The following is a 16,202-nucleotide window of genomic DNA, read 5'->3' on the forward strand; positions in this document are numbered from 1 at the left end:
CACAGAGAAAAACTGGGCGTCTTACATTATAGGTGCTTTAAGTGTTGTCACGCGTTTTTAGGCCAAAACCTTTTTTGTCACATACAGCAAACATCTCCTCACTATCCGCTAGCTGCCTGTTCCATGAACAATAATAAAAATAAAAACGCGGTCTCTGTAGTCGCCACAAGCTCCAAAAACGGCAATAAAAACAAACTGTTGCAGCCTGGACCACGAAACATAAACAGTGCCCCCAGCCAATAACCGACAAGATTGATTTTAAATGCGCGTTCATGACTGTTTCAGGAAGCAGGAGGGGAGGGGAGGAGGACGAGGGAGGGTCTAGCTAGCCTCTGTTTTGTTTGACAACACTTCGAATGTCAACCGGAAGTTACTCCGCCCAGGATCACTTAGAGCACCTTTAACCGACTGATTATCACACGCTACCAAGCTTTCAATTTGTGTCACAATATCAAACATGCTTGATATGCTCCAACTAGATGGAATCATGGTCTGAAGCTTAAAAATCAGTGTCTGTGGCCATCATACTCTACATGATTTTCTGTAAACTCAGACTGACCAAAATCTTCAGAATATCGTCAACGTTCTTTTTTAACACAATGCTCTGTGTGAACTATAGGCACATTTGAAATGGTGCCCAAATGCTATCCAAATGTATAGCTTTACTTTCATTGTATGGAAAAGAGCAGCGTGAACATTCTGTGAAATATCTTCTTTTGAGTTCCACAAAAGATTCATTCATAGAGGCTTAGAACGAAATGAGTGTGAACATTTATGTGACCTATCCCATCTTTACTGAAGATGTTGTTCTCACATTGATATCTACCTTCTCTCCTGTAGCCAAAACTCAAACGGACCCACCATCGATCCCCATTTGTGATCTATACACCAGCGGTGTGTTTCCTGTGGGTCAGGAGTGTGAATACCCTTTATCACAGGATGGGTAAGGATGTTTTGTCTTTTCTCAATGTGAATACACTCTTTAATGCCCTCAGGTCACCTTGTGCTTTCTACGGGCTGCTCTACCTCGTATTACCCTGTGCTCTGTGTAATATTATATCGCTGAGACTACTGACACAGAGGTCACTCATGTTCCCTCGCGCCTAAAGTACTCTCTCCAAAAATAGTTGTGTGCGAGGGCCAGCTCAGAAACTTAACTTCCTCACATCATCTTACCTCTTACTGAATCTTCGAAGGCGTTTATGGCTTGTAAATGGATAGTCTTGACTTGACTTTGCCAAACTTTATCCATAATAGTCGGAGAAGGTACCACCAATTAGCTATACGTTGCAATTGACTGATATAAACAATATTTAATAGCACATCAGCTAAAAGCTGCCATTTCACCCCATTTATGAGACTTTTCCCTATCCTTACAGAAAGTCTGTAATGGCCTATCTATCTTTAATAGTGTTTATATGATGGTGGATATTCTCGAGGTAAAAATAAATGTTCTTGCTACATCATCTAAAGTGGTTTTTGGACCTCTCAGGTCTAGTGCCGCTTGGAGAATGAGCAACGAGGAGAAGCAAATGATGGATAAAGCCAACGAGGAGATGTGGAATGATTTCCGGCAGGCGGCCGAAGCCCATCGGCAGGTGCGGCAATATGTGAAGAGCTGGATCAAACCTGGAATGACTATGATTGACATTTGGTGAGGATGTTATGACATTAACATCTGTTAACCTGCAGTGTGGTTCTTTTTTAAAGTGTTAAAGTAGAAAAATTGAACTCCAACCGGGTTTGAAAATATCAGTTGAAGTGATGTTCTTCATAAAAGAAATGGACGTCAAGCCCAAAGTTGTTTTTGGTATTAGCGACACATCTCATTTTCATGTGTTCTCTGGTTCAGCGAGCGGTTGGAGGACTGCAGTAGGAAATTGATCAAAGAAAACGGTTTGAACGCAGGGCTGGCGTTTCCTACCGGGTGCTCACTGAATAACTGTGCTGCTCACTACACTCCAAACGCTGGAGACCCTACTGTCCTCCAGTACGACGACGTGTGCAAGATTGATTTCGGCACACACATCAACGGTACGGCCATGGACAACACTATATTTAAAACCGTAGTCTGGTATTCATAGTATAGTTGTATAGTATTCATAGTATATTATATAGTATTCATATACTAATATAATAGTATTATTAATCATAATTAAAAGCCATGTAGTTAAAGTAATATTAAATCATAAAGTACTCAATTTAAAAGCTCAATTTAAAATGATTGATGATTGGCTTTTAATAATAATATAATAATAATAATTATTATTATTATTATTATTATTATTATTATTATAAACCAATTATTGTTTTAGCAAAAATAAATTGTAAAAACCTGATATAGTTTTACCATTAATTTTTCTCACTATGGAAATAGCCACAGAAGTTGGCATGGCATTAAAAACAAACAAACAATTATTATTATTATTATTATTATTATTATTATTATTATTATTAAACAATCATAATAATTGAAAGCAATGTAAAGCAAGATAAAATAAGAATTAAATTATGATGATTGGCTTTTTATTAATAAACAATTACAATACATTTATTATTAATAAAATATTATAATAAAAGACATGTAAAGTACTTAATATAAAATAATAATTAAATGATTATGATGATTGGCTTTTATAATAATAATTATTTTTTTATTTTTGTTTTTGTTATTATTATTATTATTAAACAATCATAATTAAAAGCCATGTAAAATACTTCATATAAAATAATAATTAAATTATGATTGTTTTTATAATAATAATAATAATAATAATATTTGTATTGTTGTTGTTAATAATAAATGGTTTATTGTTGTTAATAAATCATAATAAAAGCCATATAAAGTACTTAATATAAAATAAGAATTAATTTATGATGATTGGTTTTTAATAATAATAATAATAATAATAATATTTGTATTGTTGTTGTTGTTAATAATAAATGGTTTATTGTTGTTAATAAATCATAATAAAAGCCATATAAAGTACTTTATGTAAAATAAGAATTAATTTATGATGATTGGTTTTTAATAATAATAATAATAATAATATTATTGTTGTTGTTATTAATAATAAATGGTTTTTTATTATTATTATTATTATTAATAAATAATAATAAAAGCCATGTAAAGTACTTAATATAAAATAAGAATTAATTTATGATGATTGTTTTTTAATAATTTTATTATTGTTGTTGTTATTATTAATAAATGGTTTATTATTAATAATAAATCATAATAAAAGCCATGTAAATTACTTTATATAAAATAAGAATTAAATTATGATGATTGCCTTTAATAATAATTATTATTATTAAAAGTCATAGTAATTAAAACCCATATATCCATATATTTAAATATAAAATAAGAATTATTATTGACTGATGATGATTATTATTTATACAACAGTTAGTTATACAAATTTTAATATAAAATAATAGAACAAAAATGCAACTGTACACTAGCAAACCTTGGACATATTTGTCTGAATATATGTTTCTCATTATCTGAGAAATGCATATTAGGAAAGTGGGGGGGAAATTATTATGCATTTGATTTAATGTTTTCACTGGAGAGCAGACTGCAGATGAGCGATGGACTGTGAAATGAAAATGTCTCTGTATTATCCCTGTCATAAGCGTGTTTTTCTTTTTTAACATAAGAAAGGATTCATAAAATGGTGGGAACAATGTTAGCATAACTTACGTATGACAAAAAAACGCTCTTTGATTCATAGTGTGAGCACAAAGCATTTAGTGTGTGTGTGTGTGTGTGTTTCAGGCAGGATCATTGACTGTGCCTTCACCGTCACCTTCAATCCAAAGTATGACCGCTTGCTTGAGGCTGTGAGAGATGCAACCGACACGGGCATCAAGGTAAGCATGTGCGAATCATGACGTGATAAATTATCATGCGTGTGCAGAAGTAACATTGTGTCTTTCCACAGTGTGCAGGTATAGATGTGCGTCTTTGCGATGTTGGAGAAGCAATACAGGAAGTGATGGAGTCATACGAGGTTGAAATAGATGGGAAAACGTACCAAGGTGTTGACTGAAATAAATTCTTTCTTGCAAATTCTTATTAATAATAATCTTAATCTCCTAAATGCATCTCATATTGTGTGTATTTCCTCAGTCAAACCTATCCGGAATCTGAACGGACACTCAATTGGTCAGTATCGGATACATGCCGGTAAAACGGTGCCTATAGTGAAGGGAGGAGAAGCCACTAGAATGGAGGTGTGTTTGTGTGTGTGTCTATCATCTTGTATGTGTTAAATTGAAGGTATCCGTATCCCTTTGGTAATGTTCGGAATAACATACTATTACTATTAAAGAATTGGTTCGCTTTCAAATTAAAATTTGATAAGTTACTCACCCCCATGTCATCCAAGATGTTCATGTCCTTCTGTCTTCAGTCGAAAAGAAATTAAGGTTTTTGATGAAAACATTCCAGGATTTTTCTCCATATAGTGGACTTCAATGGAGCCCAAACGGTTGAAGGTCAAAATTAGTTTCATCGCAGCTTCAAAACGTTCTACACGATCCCAGACGAGGAATAAGGGTCTTATCTAGAGAAACCATCGCTCATTTTCTTAAAAAAAAAAAATATATATATATATATATATATATATATATATATATATATATATATATATATATATATATATATATATATATATATATATATATATATATATATATATATAAGTTTTAACAATAAATGCTCATCTTGAACTAGCTCTCTTCTTCTTCTTCTCTAGAATTCCAGCAGTATAGACACTGTTAAGTGTATTACTGTATTACTCCACAGGTCAAAGTTTGAACTAATTGTTATATACTTGCACTAGCATATTGTATATGACAATTTAGTTCAAACTTTGACCTGTGGAGGGCAGTTCAAGATGAGCATTTATGGTTAAAACTTTTTAACCATTTCATATTGGCTATGTTTAGAATGGCATTAGTACTCTTACTATTTATGCAGTATATGCTGCTTGGAATACTGTATCCCATAATGCAGTGCACTCATCTTGACTTATCACTAATGAACTGGAACAAGGTTTTGGATAGTGACATGGTTATAAAAAAAAAAAAGTATGCCTAATGTTTTTTGTCTTGTCACATTCAGTTGAATTACATAAATCACATAAATAATAGCCTGTATTTTCAATTCAAAATATTTTTTGTTTGTTTGTTTGTTTTTTTACATTTGTCTTGATCATATTGCCATTGTTTTACCCCAAAAACCTGAATGAAAATTCAAAAAAGCAACCATTTTTATTTGTGACATGATAATAACAATGTAGTACTACGGTTTGAAACTGCTTACTGTTTCATGTTACTTTTTTTAATTTTTACAATATACACTTGTACAGTATTTGTATTCAGTTTCAAAAGCCCCAGTGGTTGCTGTTGTATGCTAGCATATATGCTAAGGCTAATTGTTTAAAGTTGTGCAATTGTCCTTTCTGAGAACTGAAAGAATGAAATGGTCATTTTTTTTACATTCATCATCATGTTTATAGAATAAATATGTAAGTATTTTGACTGGCTATCTATTAATGTTCATTGACGTCCAGGAGGGGGAGGTGTTCGCGATTGAGACGTTCGGCAGCACTGGTAAAGGTGTGGTGCACGATGACATGGACTGCTCCCATTACATGAAGAACTTTGATGTCGGACATGTGCCAATCAGGTAAGAGCCAATGTTAATCAGCTAGTCTGAAAACTTCACATTTTGGCCATTCATTTACTTGACAACGGCATTTTAGGGGCCTGAAAATGCAAAGTTTTTAAAACTGATACTGTTATTGTCCCAGTGTAAACTACAAAAACATGAATTTGTGAAAACTGTGACGTCATACGCGATATTAAGCATTCAGTCTATAGGTGCATAGTGTTTCTTTACAAAGTGACATCGCCAACTACTGGCCTGGCAGCATAATACAGCATTTTTAGTTGTTTTCGCAGATTTGTGTGAATGGGGGATCATTTTGTCAACGTTGTTATTTGTATGCGAAAAACGCAGTGGAAAAACGTTTCTGCTTTTAGTACATTGTTGTTGTGTAAATGTACCCTTAGTCTTCTGGGTTTTTACGTCATGACTGCAGCACTCTATTACACAAGTATTTTTATGAATAATTTCTGCATTGTGTGCAGTGTCTTTAGGTCATTTTCATAAAAATATTTTTTTGTAAAAAATTTAATGCATTGTATGCATTTATACGAGTTTACATTTATGCATATGGCCTGATGCAGCTATTTACAACATAAGTTTTAGGTTTACAAATGATTAATGCTTTATACACAGCAATTTTTCGCAATAATGTTTTTTGGATTTGAATACTATTTACACATTGCTGTAATTACTCAAACACACTTCACAGTTTTATGAACTATTTACATATAGAATGCAACAATTATGTAAGATTGGTTAATAAGCAATAATTATGTAAGATTGGTTAATAAACGATTTGCTCAAAAAATCTAAATGATAAAATATTAACAGACATGTACATTTTATAGAAGCTTGAAACTCATAAAGGAATAGCTGATCTACAAATTAAAATTCTGTTATTGTTCACTCACCCTTCTGTCGTTCCAAACCTGTATGACTTTCTGTGGAACACAAAGTAGACGGTTTGAAGAATGTTCAAACTGCTCTATTCTTTAAACCAGATTAATAAACTAAAAAATAAACATTTCGTAACCTTTCTTTAATGCACTTCAGGCTGCCCAGGGCAAAGCACTTGCTAAACGTGGTGAACGAACACTTCGGCACCCTGGCGTTCTGTCGCCGCTGGCTCGACCGTTTGGGTGAAAGCAAGTACCTGATGGCCCTGAAGAACCTGTGTGACCTGGGCATCATCGACCCCTACCCCCCTCTGTGTGACGCCAAGGGCTCGTACACGGCTCAGTTCGAACACACCATCCTGCTCAGACCTACATGCAAGGAAGTCGTGAGCCGTGGAGACGACTACTGAGACGTACATATGCATAAACACTCACACTCCAGTCCCATGCAAAAAATAAACAAACATATGCATTCTTAAAAGAAGAAACTTGTTTAAAACCCGAAATGCTAATTTGACCATATACTCGGCATTAAGTTAGGCAAACTACTATGCATGTGTACAAGCCAGTGCCCGAATTAATGTGTTTTCGAAGTGAGCAAGATAAAGACTTTCTACTCATTTGTACTCTGTGTAGTGAATGAGAGAATGCAAAGAGTATGGCTGCTTGGCTTTACACGTCACTGAAGGGCTTTTGCAAGAAAAACAAATTCATCAGGAATCAGTCAATATGCGCACAGCTTTTACAGTTTTTTTTTTTGGTATTTGTATAATATCAAATGACTGTCTCATCTAGTACCTATTACATTTTGAACTCCCTGAATTTTTTTTTTAAAAAAGACTAAATAAACTGTACAATACTTCAAATTGTTTGTAGTTTTTTACAGGCTAAATCTTTCATAATTGCAAAAATATGTATGCATTATTCCTGAAATTAAGATTAAGTGGTATGTATGAGGTTTATTAAAGGTGCTAAAGAGGATGTTTTGTTTTATACATTTTTGCAATATTACTTTAAACTGTCTTTACTAACTGTTAAAAGACTATTTATTAGGTGTACTGAAAGGAATAATATTAATATACATCATCTGTGCACGAGGTAGGGCCTTAAAAACATCAGCCAATTGTTTACGGGATCATCGCGTAAACGATTGGCCCTCTGGCTTGTCAATCACTGCCATGACGTTCCTTGTGAGAGACGAGCGCGGCTGCGCTCTCCAGTAACTTTCCACACTCCACAGGCGCCACATGCGATGATTTTGTCCGGAGACAGGAGTAACAACTGCAGATTATGAGTTATCTGCGGTGAGTCCGACATAATGAATCTACTAACACGATACAGCGAATGCCGTGTTCCAATACTCGTGCACAAGATTTGGGAGGCGTTCCCTCGAAAGGAGGGGGGTTGTTCTTACACATACGCTCATTTAAAAAACTCAGTTACAGTCTTTGGTTTCTCAGTCGACGAAAAGATCCTCTTTAGCACCTTTAAGAGTACATACTGAAAATATTTTCAAATAGTAACTGAGGAAACTCAAAATATCAGGTTTTAAGTTAGAATTATGTAAATGTTGTTATAACACAACTTCATCCAAACCTCTTTTCCCTGCGAATTTATTGTAAAAATCAGTCCAAACACTATTGTCGCCATTTCTTCTTCCCCGTCGTCCGCCATGTTTGTTTACTCAAAAGTCACGTTTGACCGCAAGAGATTTTGCAGATTTCACAGTCATGAATTTTGGTTGTTTGTTAATGGAATATGTTTGGCTATGTTTAGACTGTCAGTCCAAATCCGATTTTTGTGCATATCCGATTGGAATCCCATCAAATTTAGCAAGTATGAATGGCCAAAAATCACATGAAATGCAATTTTTACAAATCCCTTTTGAGCTACATTCATATGTGGTTTGAAATCCTAGTTTCACTGCTCTGATCGAATTTTGTGTGGTTTGTGACTTTCTCACGCCACGTAAAACGTAAACGTCAGACATTGTTATAGGAAACATGCTGAAAGTCGGTACAGAAACAAGGCTGTGTTGTTGCAAAGTGCCGGACGAGCAGAAAATGACAATCTAATGGAGACATGTTTTGAAACCGGCAGAGACGACGGTGCGGAATAAGCCGTGGATACCAGCCTCCTAAGTTACGTTTCTGCCGTTGTGCCCTGCCTTATACACATTGTCATGTTGTCAAGTCACCTTTATTTATATAGCGCTTTTTACATTACAGATTGTTTCAAAGCAGCCTTACATATCAGGAAAATAATGTAACAAAATTTGTTTTGGCTGTAAAGCAGCTCTAGATGAAAATAGTGTCATTGTCCAGCTCAAGTAAGTTCAGTATTGATTTATTTCCATTGTAAAAATCATTAGTTATAAATTTAGTTCATTTATCTATACAGCAACTCAGACAGTACTAAGCAAGCCAGAGGCGACAGCGGCAAGGAACCCAAACTCCATCAGGTGACAAAATGGAAAAAAAAAGCCTTGGGAGAAACCAGGCTCAGTCGGGGAGCCAGTTCTCCTCTGGCCAACAATAAACAGTGCATGATTATGATTCAGGCAGCATTACAGGTTAGAAGTCAGATTGGGATCCGAACAGTCCAAATATTTAATCCAGTTCCATCTGGTTGAAGATCGGATTCATCATGCCGGTATGGAAATGGGTTTGTTGGGGATCTGTGTTGTGTACGATGAGGCCTTCACAAGGGGAGAGGTTAGTTGACCCAAACTCTGCTGACACTTCAGGGATGTGTTGTGGTCGTGTTTAGGTGCAGGTCCTTCTTCTGATCTGGATATGGTCCAGATCTGGTTGACTACGCTAAACCTCAGCATAAACGGAGAGACTAATATTAGCGTAGATGCCATTCTTCTTCCAATGTAACGAGTACATTGGGTGTGTTCCCGGTTCCGGCTGACCTAATTTATGCAGCCTAATAATCCTTTAACGGATGTGAAAATATAAATTGATAATGTTTAATATGTATGCCAGGTTAAAGAGATGCGTTTTTAGTCTAGATTTAAACTGACCGAGTGTGCCTGCTTCCCGAACAATGCTTGGAACAAATAGGAAAAGGATCTATCGCCTGCAGTTGATTTTGATATTCTAGGTATTATCAACTGGCCTGAATTCTGAGATCGCAATAGACGTGAAGGACTATAATGCATTAAGAGCTCGCTTGAGTACTGGGTAGCTAAACATTGTGCTTTGTAAGTAATTAGCAAGATTTTTAAATCTATACGATGTTTAATAGGGAGCCAATGCAGTGTTGACAGAACTGGGCTAATATGGTCACACTTCCTGGTTCTAGTAAGAACTCTAGCTGCTGCGTTTTGGACCAGCTGGAGTTTGTTGTAAATAAGGGTGTTTTCACACTTGAGTACTCTTTAAAAGAACTGACTCATTTAAGTGAACCAAGTGAAACAGGACCCAGTTTTCTTTATGTTCACACTGTCCCTGAAAGTGGACTCGGTTCCTTTTTTTGGAATGTGGTCTCAGATCTCTTTGTGTTCATACTGTTGCTTTTTGGATCTAGTCCAGTTCAGTGTTAGATGGCTGACCCTATGGCCTTCAAAATGTGATCCAATTCACTTACATTGTATGTGCCTAACCAAGGTATTTGTATATGTACATACATGTTTTGAAATGTTTATTTTAAAATCAAATTGTATAATATTGTACAAAATATATAGGCTATTACAATAAAACAGTAGTTTGTTTTGGAAAAAAAGAAAAGAAAAGAAAATGAAAGCTATTTTGTATAAAAAAAATATATTCAAATCTGTATAATGACCATAAACCTTTTTCGTATGGATTTAATTAATGTCCACATAGTTCAATGAAATCAGGTGATTGGGACACTTTTTCCCCACTCATCTCAATGGCAAAAAGTGTCCCACTCAATCTGAATTCACCCTATATGCTACCATTTCATTATTAGACAAGATCAGAACAAGCATGTCTTCATCTATGAATGAGGTTTTTGATCTGTTGTACAACTCAAACTGCACCTCCAACATCCAGCACTAATGTGGCGGGCGGTGAATTATCTTCAGCCCATTGGTGTTGGTGAGGGAAACAAGAGGCAGGGGAGAAAGAGGAGGAGGATGGAGTCGCCCTCTCGTCAATTCTCTGACCCGAGGGCCGGCTCAGATCAGAAAGTAAAAGTGGAGGACCAGGGTACTGCGCCGGCATGACAGAGAGGTACTGAAGGTGAATCTCGTGATGTGAATGCCAATGTGGTTTTTGTTTACTGGAGCGCTTCACATCCAAAAGTCTTGTCTTCATTTTCAGCTAAATACCCTTTAAAGGGAATTTAATTAATGAATTACTGGAAAGTTAAAGGGATAGTTCACCCAAAAATGAAAATTTGATGTTTATCTGCTTACCCCCAGGGCATCCAAGATGTAGAGGACTTTTTTTCTTCAGTCGAACGCAAATTGTGATTTTTAACTGCAACCGCTGCCGTCTGTCAGTCAAATAATAGCAGTGATTGGGAACTTGAACAATAAGAGTCGAAAAAACTTCCATAGACAAATCCAAATTAAACCCTGCGGCTCGTGACGACACATTGATGTCCTAAGATACGAAACGATCGGTTTGTGTGATAAACCGAACAGTATTTATATCATTTTTTACCTCTAATACACCACTATGTCCAACTGCGTTCAGCTTCCTGTTAGTGAGGTCTGATCGCGCTCTGACAACGGAAGTGATGTCTCGCGCTCATTGAAGTATATGGGCGAGACATCACTTCCGTCATCACAACGCGTTTTTTGACCTCACTAACAGGAAGCTGAACGAAGTTGGACATGGTGTATTAGAGGTAAAAATTATATAAATAATGTTCGGTTTCTCGCACAAACCGATCGTTTCGTGTCTTAGGACATTAATGTGTCGTCACGAGCCGCAGGTTTTAATTTTGATTTGTCTAAGCAAGTTTTATTTACTGTTATAGTTGAAGTTCCCATCTACTGCTATTATTTGACTGACAGAGGGCAGCGGTTGCAGTTAAAAATCATAATTTGCGTTCGACTGAAGAAAAAAAAGTCACCTACATCTTGGATGCACTGGGGGTAAGCAGATAAACATCAAATTTTCATTTTTGGGTGAACTATCCCTTTAATGTCCCTTAGAATGATTTTATTATTAACATATGACATTTTCTAAAACACAGAACCACTTAAAGGTGTTAGAGGATGTTTTGTTTTATACATTTTTGCAATATTACTTGAAACTGTCTTTACTAACTGATAAAAGACTATTTATTAGGTGTACTGAAAGTAATAATACTAATATACATCATCTGTGCACGAGGTATGGCCTTAAAAACATCAGCCAATCGTTTACGCGATCATCGCATAAACGATTGGCCCTCTGGCTTGTCAATCACTGCCATGACGTTCCTTGTGAGAGCCTGCGCGCTCCAGTAACTTTCCACACTCCACAGGCGCCGCATGCAATGTTTTTGTCAGGAGACAGGAGTAACAACTGCAGATTATGAGTTACCTGCGGTGAGTCCGACATAATGAATCTACTAACACGATACAGCGAATGCCGGTGGTAAACTGTAACTGTAAACGGTGGTAAAAGCTGTGAAGGAGGGGGGCTGTTCTTAGCATTCGCTCATTTCAAAAGCTCAGTAACAGTCTTTGGATTCTCAGTCGACGAAAAAATCTTCTCTATCACCTTTAAGAATCACAATCAGTATGCCATAAATAATACTATAAAACGGATAGTTCCGGACCTTTGATTGGTTGAACCGCGTTCAAAGCCATTTCGAAGCTGAAAACATACAACTGACCGCATTACATAAGTATCACTGCGCCACTGAATGTGTATGTTGCTGCATCTGTCTTTAATCAACCACTCTTAGCAATGTAAAAATGTTTGTTCTCTATTGATTTTGTTCATTGAAGCTTACAGTATTATGTAGAAGAGTATTGTGAGAAAGATATCGATTGACCGAGTGTATTACCTGCATTCAAATTTAGCATTTTCCTTCAGATCAATCCTATGTTCAAAATAAAAAATCAGTTTGAACGCTGCAATCTTGTCCTTTTAAAGGTGATAAAGAGGATCTTTTCGTCGACTGAGTTTTTGAAATGAGTGCATGCGTTGATGCGATGATCGTGTAAACGATCGGCTGTTGTTTTTAAGGCCCTACCTCGTGCACAGATGATGTATATTAATATTATTCCTTTCAGTGCACCTAATAAATAGTCTTTTAACAGTTAGTAAAGACAGTTTCAAGTAATATTGCAAAAATGTATAAAACAAAACCTCCTCTTTAGCACCTTTAACATTTAATGGGTTTTCCCGTGCCTTGCTGACACTGACACTGCTAGTCAAAGCATTTGTCTTTTGCATCTTGTTCCGTGTTCACAAGTTTCAATATAAAAGTCTTTGCGACTGAGTGACTCGCTCATAAAGACAATCTTTGCCACCATCTAATGGCGTAATAAATTAATAAATAACTAATGTTGCTGTTCACTGTCAGGGACTATTTCTTCTGGCGGAAGGAAGCCTTTTAATGATTTTACTTCAGGAAAGTTGCATTGATACACATTTTTTGGCTTTAATATTTGTATTGTGTGGTAACCGTTTTATAAAAGCAATAAGTCCCATGAAGCCGTGGTTTACAGTGAATTTATATCAGCTAAGGGGTCGTGTCGCGCCTAACAATGCCCCTTAGCTGTTATAAATTCACTGTAAACCATGGCTTATTGCTTTAATCAGCATTCTCTAAAGCATACGAGCTGTTCTGTAGAGAAGCATGATCTTCGGGAACCTCGCACCAGTGGCCCTGAATCATGTCCTTTCAGCTGAAGATCAGCAGGTTCTGCCTCCTCCAGCTCAAACCCCCAACAGTAATTGACCTTTATGTACTTTGTCAAAAACTGCTGTAACATTTTAGGTTTCTCACAATTTATAATTACATTTTAGCTCTTTTTTTAAGGTGTGAAAAAAAATAAAAAAAATAAATAAAAATAACAAATACTCTCTAAATTACCATTCATAAAATAAAACTACAAGTTTATTAATTATGAAAAATGTTTAAAATTAAAAGTCCAGTTCTTTTTATAGGTGACATTTTGAGCTGCTATAAAATCGTCAATAAGCTTGGTGAGGGAGGGTTTGGCGCCATCTTCAAGGCAAGGCAAGGCAAGGCAATTTTATTTGTATAGCACATTTCATACACAATGGTAATTCAAAGTGCTTTACATAAAAAAGAATAATAAAAATAGAACATGAGGAATAGAAATAACAGTAAAAACAGAGAATTTTGCTATCTGGATGGAAGAGCTAGGAAGTCTCAGGGAGTTGTCGTCCATCAGAGTTGGATCTAAACAGATCCATTCATCAGAGCAGATCAGAATGGATCTTCCTCATCCAACAGGACTGCTACCTGTTAAGGCACTTCAAACTGATAAACATAGATTCAATCTCCCCTTTTGCCAAGACACCTCAAACTGCACCACACAGCCCTAGTCCCCCTTCCGGAGATATCTTACCTATGGAACGCAGTTCAAATTTCCCCTTTGGAAAGTGTCCTGACTGTAATCCAGAGATATCTTAACCATGCACTAGAGCTTAAATTTCCCCATGGTTTGTCAAATTTACCCAATTTTAACCTAATAAATTTCTTCCTAATTCTCCCAGCTCTTTCAACCAGACAGCAATAATGCATTAAAAGTCAGAATAACAAGATGATACATAAAAGATATAAAATACATTAAAAATGAAATAAAAACAGGAAAAGGAATTAAAAAAGATACGTATAAAATAAAGTGCAAACAGTTCGGACATAGCACAGTGCTCAATCAGCAAATGCATAGGTAAAAAGATGTGTTTTGAGTCTGGATTTGAATGTGGCTACTGTTGGAGCACACCTGATCTCTTCTGGAAGCTGGTTCCAGCTGCGGCTGGCATAACAGCTAAAAGCAGACTCTCCTTGCTTTGAGTGAACCCTGGGTATTTCTAAATGACTTGATCCTGATGATCTGAGTGATCTGTTAGGTTTATATTCTATGAGCATATCTGCAATGTATTGAGGTCATAGGCCATTGAGTGATTTATAAACAAGTAACAGTACTTTAAAATCAATTCTAAATGCAACTGGAAGCCAGTGCAAGGACCTGAGGACTGGTGTGATGTGTTCATGTTTTCTGGTTCTGCTCAGAATCCTGGCAGCAGCGTTCTGTACGAGCTGCAGCTGTCTTATGGTCTTTTTGGGAAGACCAGTGAGGAGCCCATTACAATAATCCACCCGGCTGGTGATGAAAGCATGAACAAGTTTCTCTAAGTCTTGACAGGAGACGAAGCAGCTAATTCTTGCAATATTTTTCAGATGATAATACGCTGATTTAGTTATTGTCTTTACATGGCTACTGAAACTCAGGTCTGACTCCAAAATCACACCAAGATTCCTGACTTGATTTTTAGTTGTTTGACCCCTAGAGTGAAGGTACGTGTTCACTTTGAGAACTCCATCTTTGTTTCCAAAGGGATTCGCTTGAAGGATGGCCTTAAGGTTTCATTTTTTACTCACAGTATCTAGTTAGCAATTTTTTTTGTCTCAATGTATCCATTCCATTCCATTCTTAAAAGGGTAGTTCACCCAAAGATGAAAATTCTGTCATCATTTACTCCCCCTCAAGTTGTTCCAAACCTGTATAAATGTCTTTGTTTTGCTGTGGGGGGAGATCTGCTTGATTACTAACATTCTTCCAAATATCTTCCCATTTATACAGGTTTGGAACAACTTGAGGGGGAGTAAATGATGACAGAATTTTCATATTTGGGTGAACTATCCCTTTATTGTATATTATGTCCACTATTTAGGGCACTTGATGTGTTACATAACTGTAATGACATGACCTCTGCACACGTCAGCTGTTAGTTTGTGTTTTGTTGATCAAGTGGCACTGAAATTTGCCTTAAAGACAGATACCACGGAATATATCAGACTTGTAAGTATAAGCTGCGATCTCCATGTTTTTATATTATGAAAATAATCATAGACTACAAATGATTTTTCAAACTGCCATTGACAACAAATTGTTCAAGACCAGACTTAATGCTTCTTTTGGGAATGCTCCTCCATCTAACAATCATAAAAAAATGATCTTTCCTCTAGCCTGGTCATCCTACAATGCTTGCGAACAGGGGGCCCCAGGGTTCCACAGATAGTTGAGCTGCAGGAGTGGCAGGACCAGCTCGGCTTCTACATCATGGTCTTGGAACGCCCCTAACCCTGTGAGGATCTGTTTGATTTCCTGCAGCACCATGGAGGCATCCTCACTGAAGACATATGCAGGTGACACGATACAGTTATTTATGCAATATTCATTATCTGCATCAATTTACGCAAGAACGTTTTGCGAACAAATTATGCATTTTATAGATTTTAATACAATGCAGCAGTTTACACATTAGTTTTTAGGTTTTATGAATGACTTACACATTAAAGGTAACTATGTAAGGTTTATAAGCGATTTGCATAAATTGTATTTGGTTATGTTTAATGAATCCTTAAAAGGATTAGTTCACTTTCAAATTAAAATTTCCTGATAATTTACTCACCCCCATGTCATCCAAGATGTTCAAGATGAAATTAAGGTTTTT

General features: G+C 36.1%; 1 protein-coding gene across 1 annotated transcript in view; it reads left to right on the forward strand.

Moving 5' to 3' along the window:
* Positions 1-7,425, forward strand: part of metap2a (methionyl aminopeptidase 2a) — a 13,248-nt gene extending 5,823 nt beyond the window's left edge. Inside the window, exons 4-11 of the mRNA XM_067391106.1 lie at positions 841-943; positions 1,493-1,654; positions 1,853-2,034; positions 3,782-3,876; positions 3,948-4,044; positions 4,136-4,239; positions 5,583-5,698; positions 6,734-7,425. Coding sequence (XP_067247207.1) covers positions 841-943; positions 1,493-1,654; positions 1,853-2,034; positions 3,782-3,876; positions 3,948-4,044; positions 4,136-4,239; positions 5,583-5,698; positions 6,734-6,986 — 1,112 coding nt within the window. The 3' untranslated portion in view covers positions 6,987-7,425. The remainder of the gene's footprint in view (positions 1-840; positions 944-1,492; positions 1,655-1,852; positions 2,035-3,781; positions 3,877-3,947; positions 4,045-4,135; positions 4,240-5,582; positions 5,699-6,733) is intronic.
* Positions 7,426-16,202: the final 8,777 nt, after the last annotated feature.

The sequence above is a fragment of the Chanodichthys erythropterus genome, chromosome 8, assembly GCF_024489055.1.
Source record: "Chanodichthys erythropterus isolate Z2021 chromosome 8, ASM2448905v1, whole genome shotgun sequence".
Classification (NCBI taxonomy): Eukaryota; Metazoa; Chordata; class Actinopteri; order Cypriniformes; family Xenocyprididae; genus Chanodichthys; species Chanodichthys erythropterus.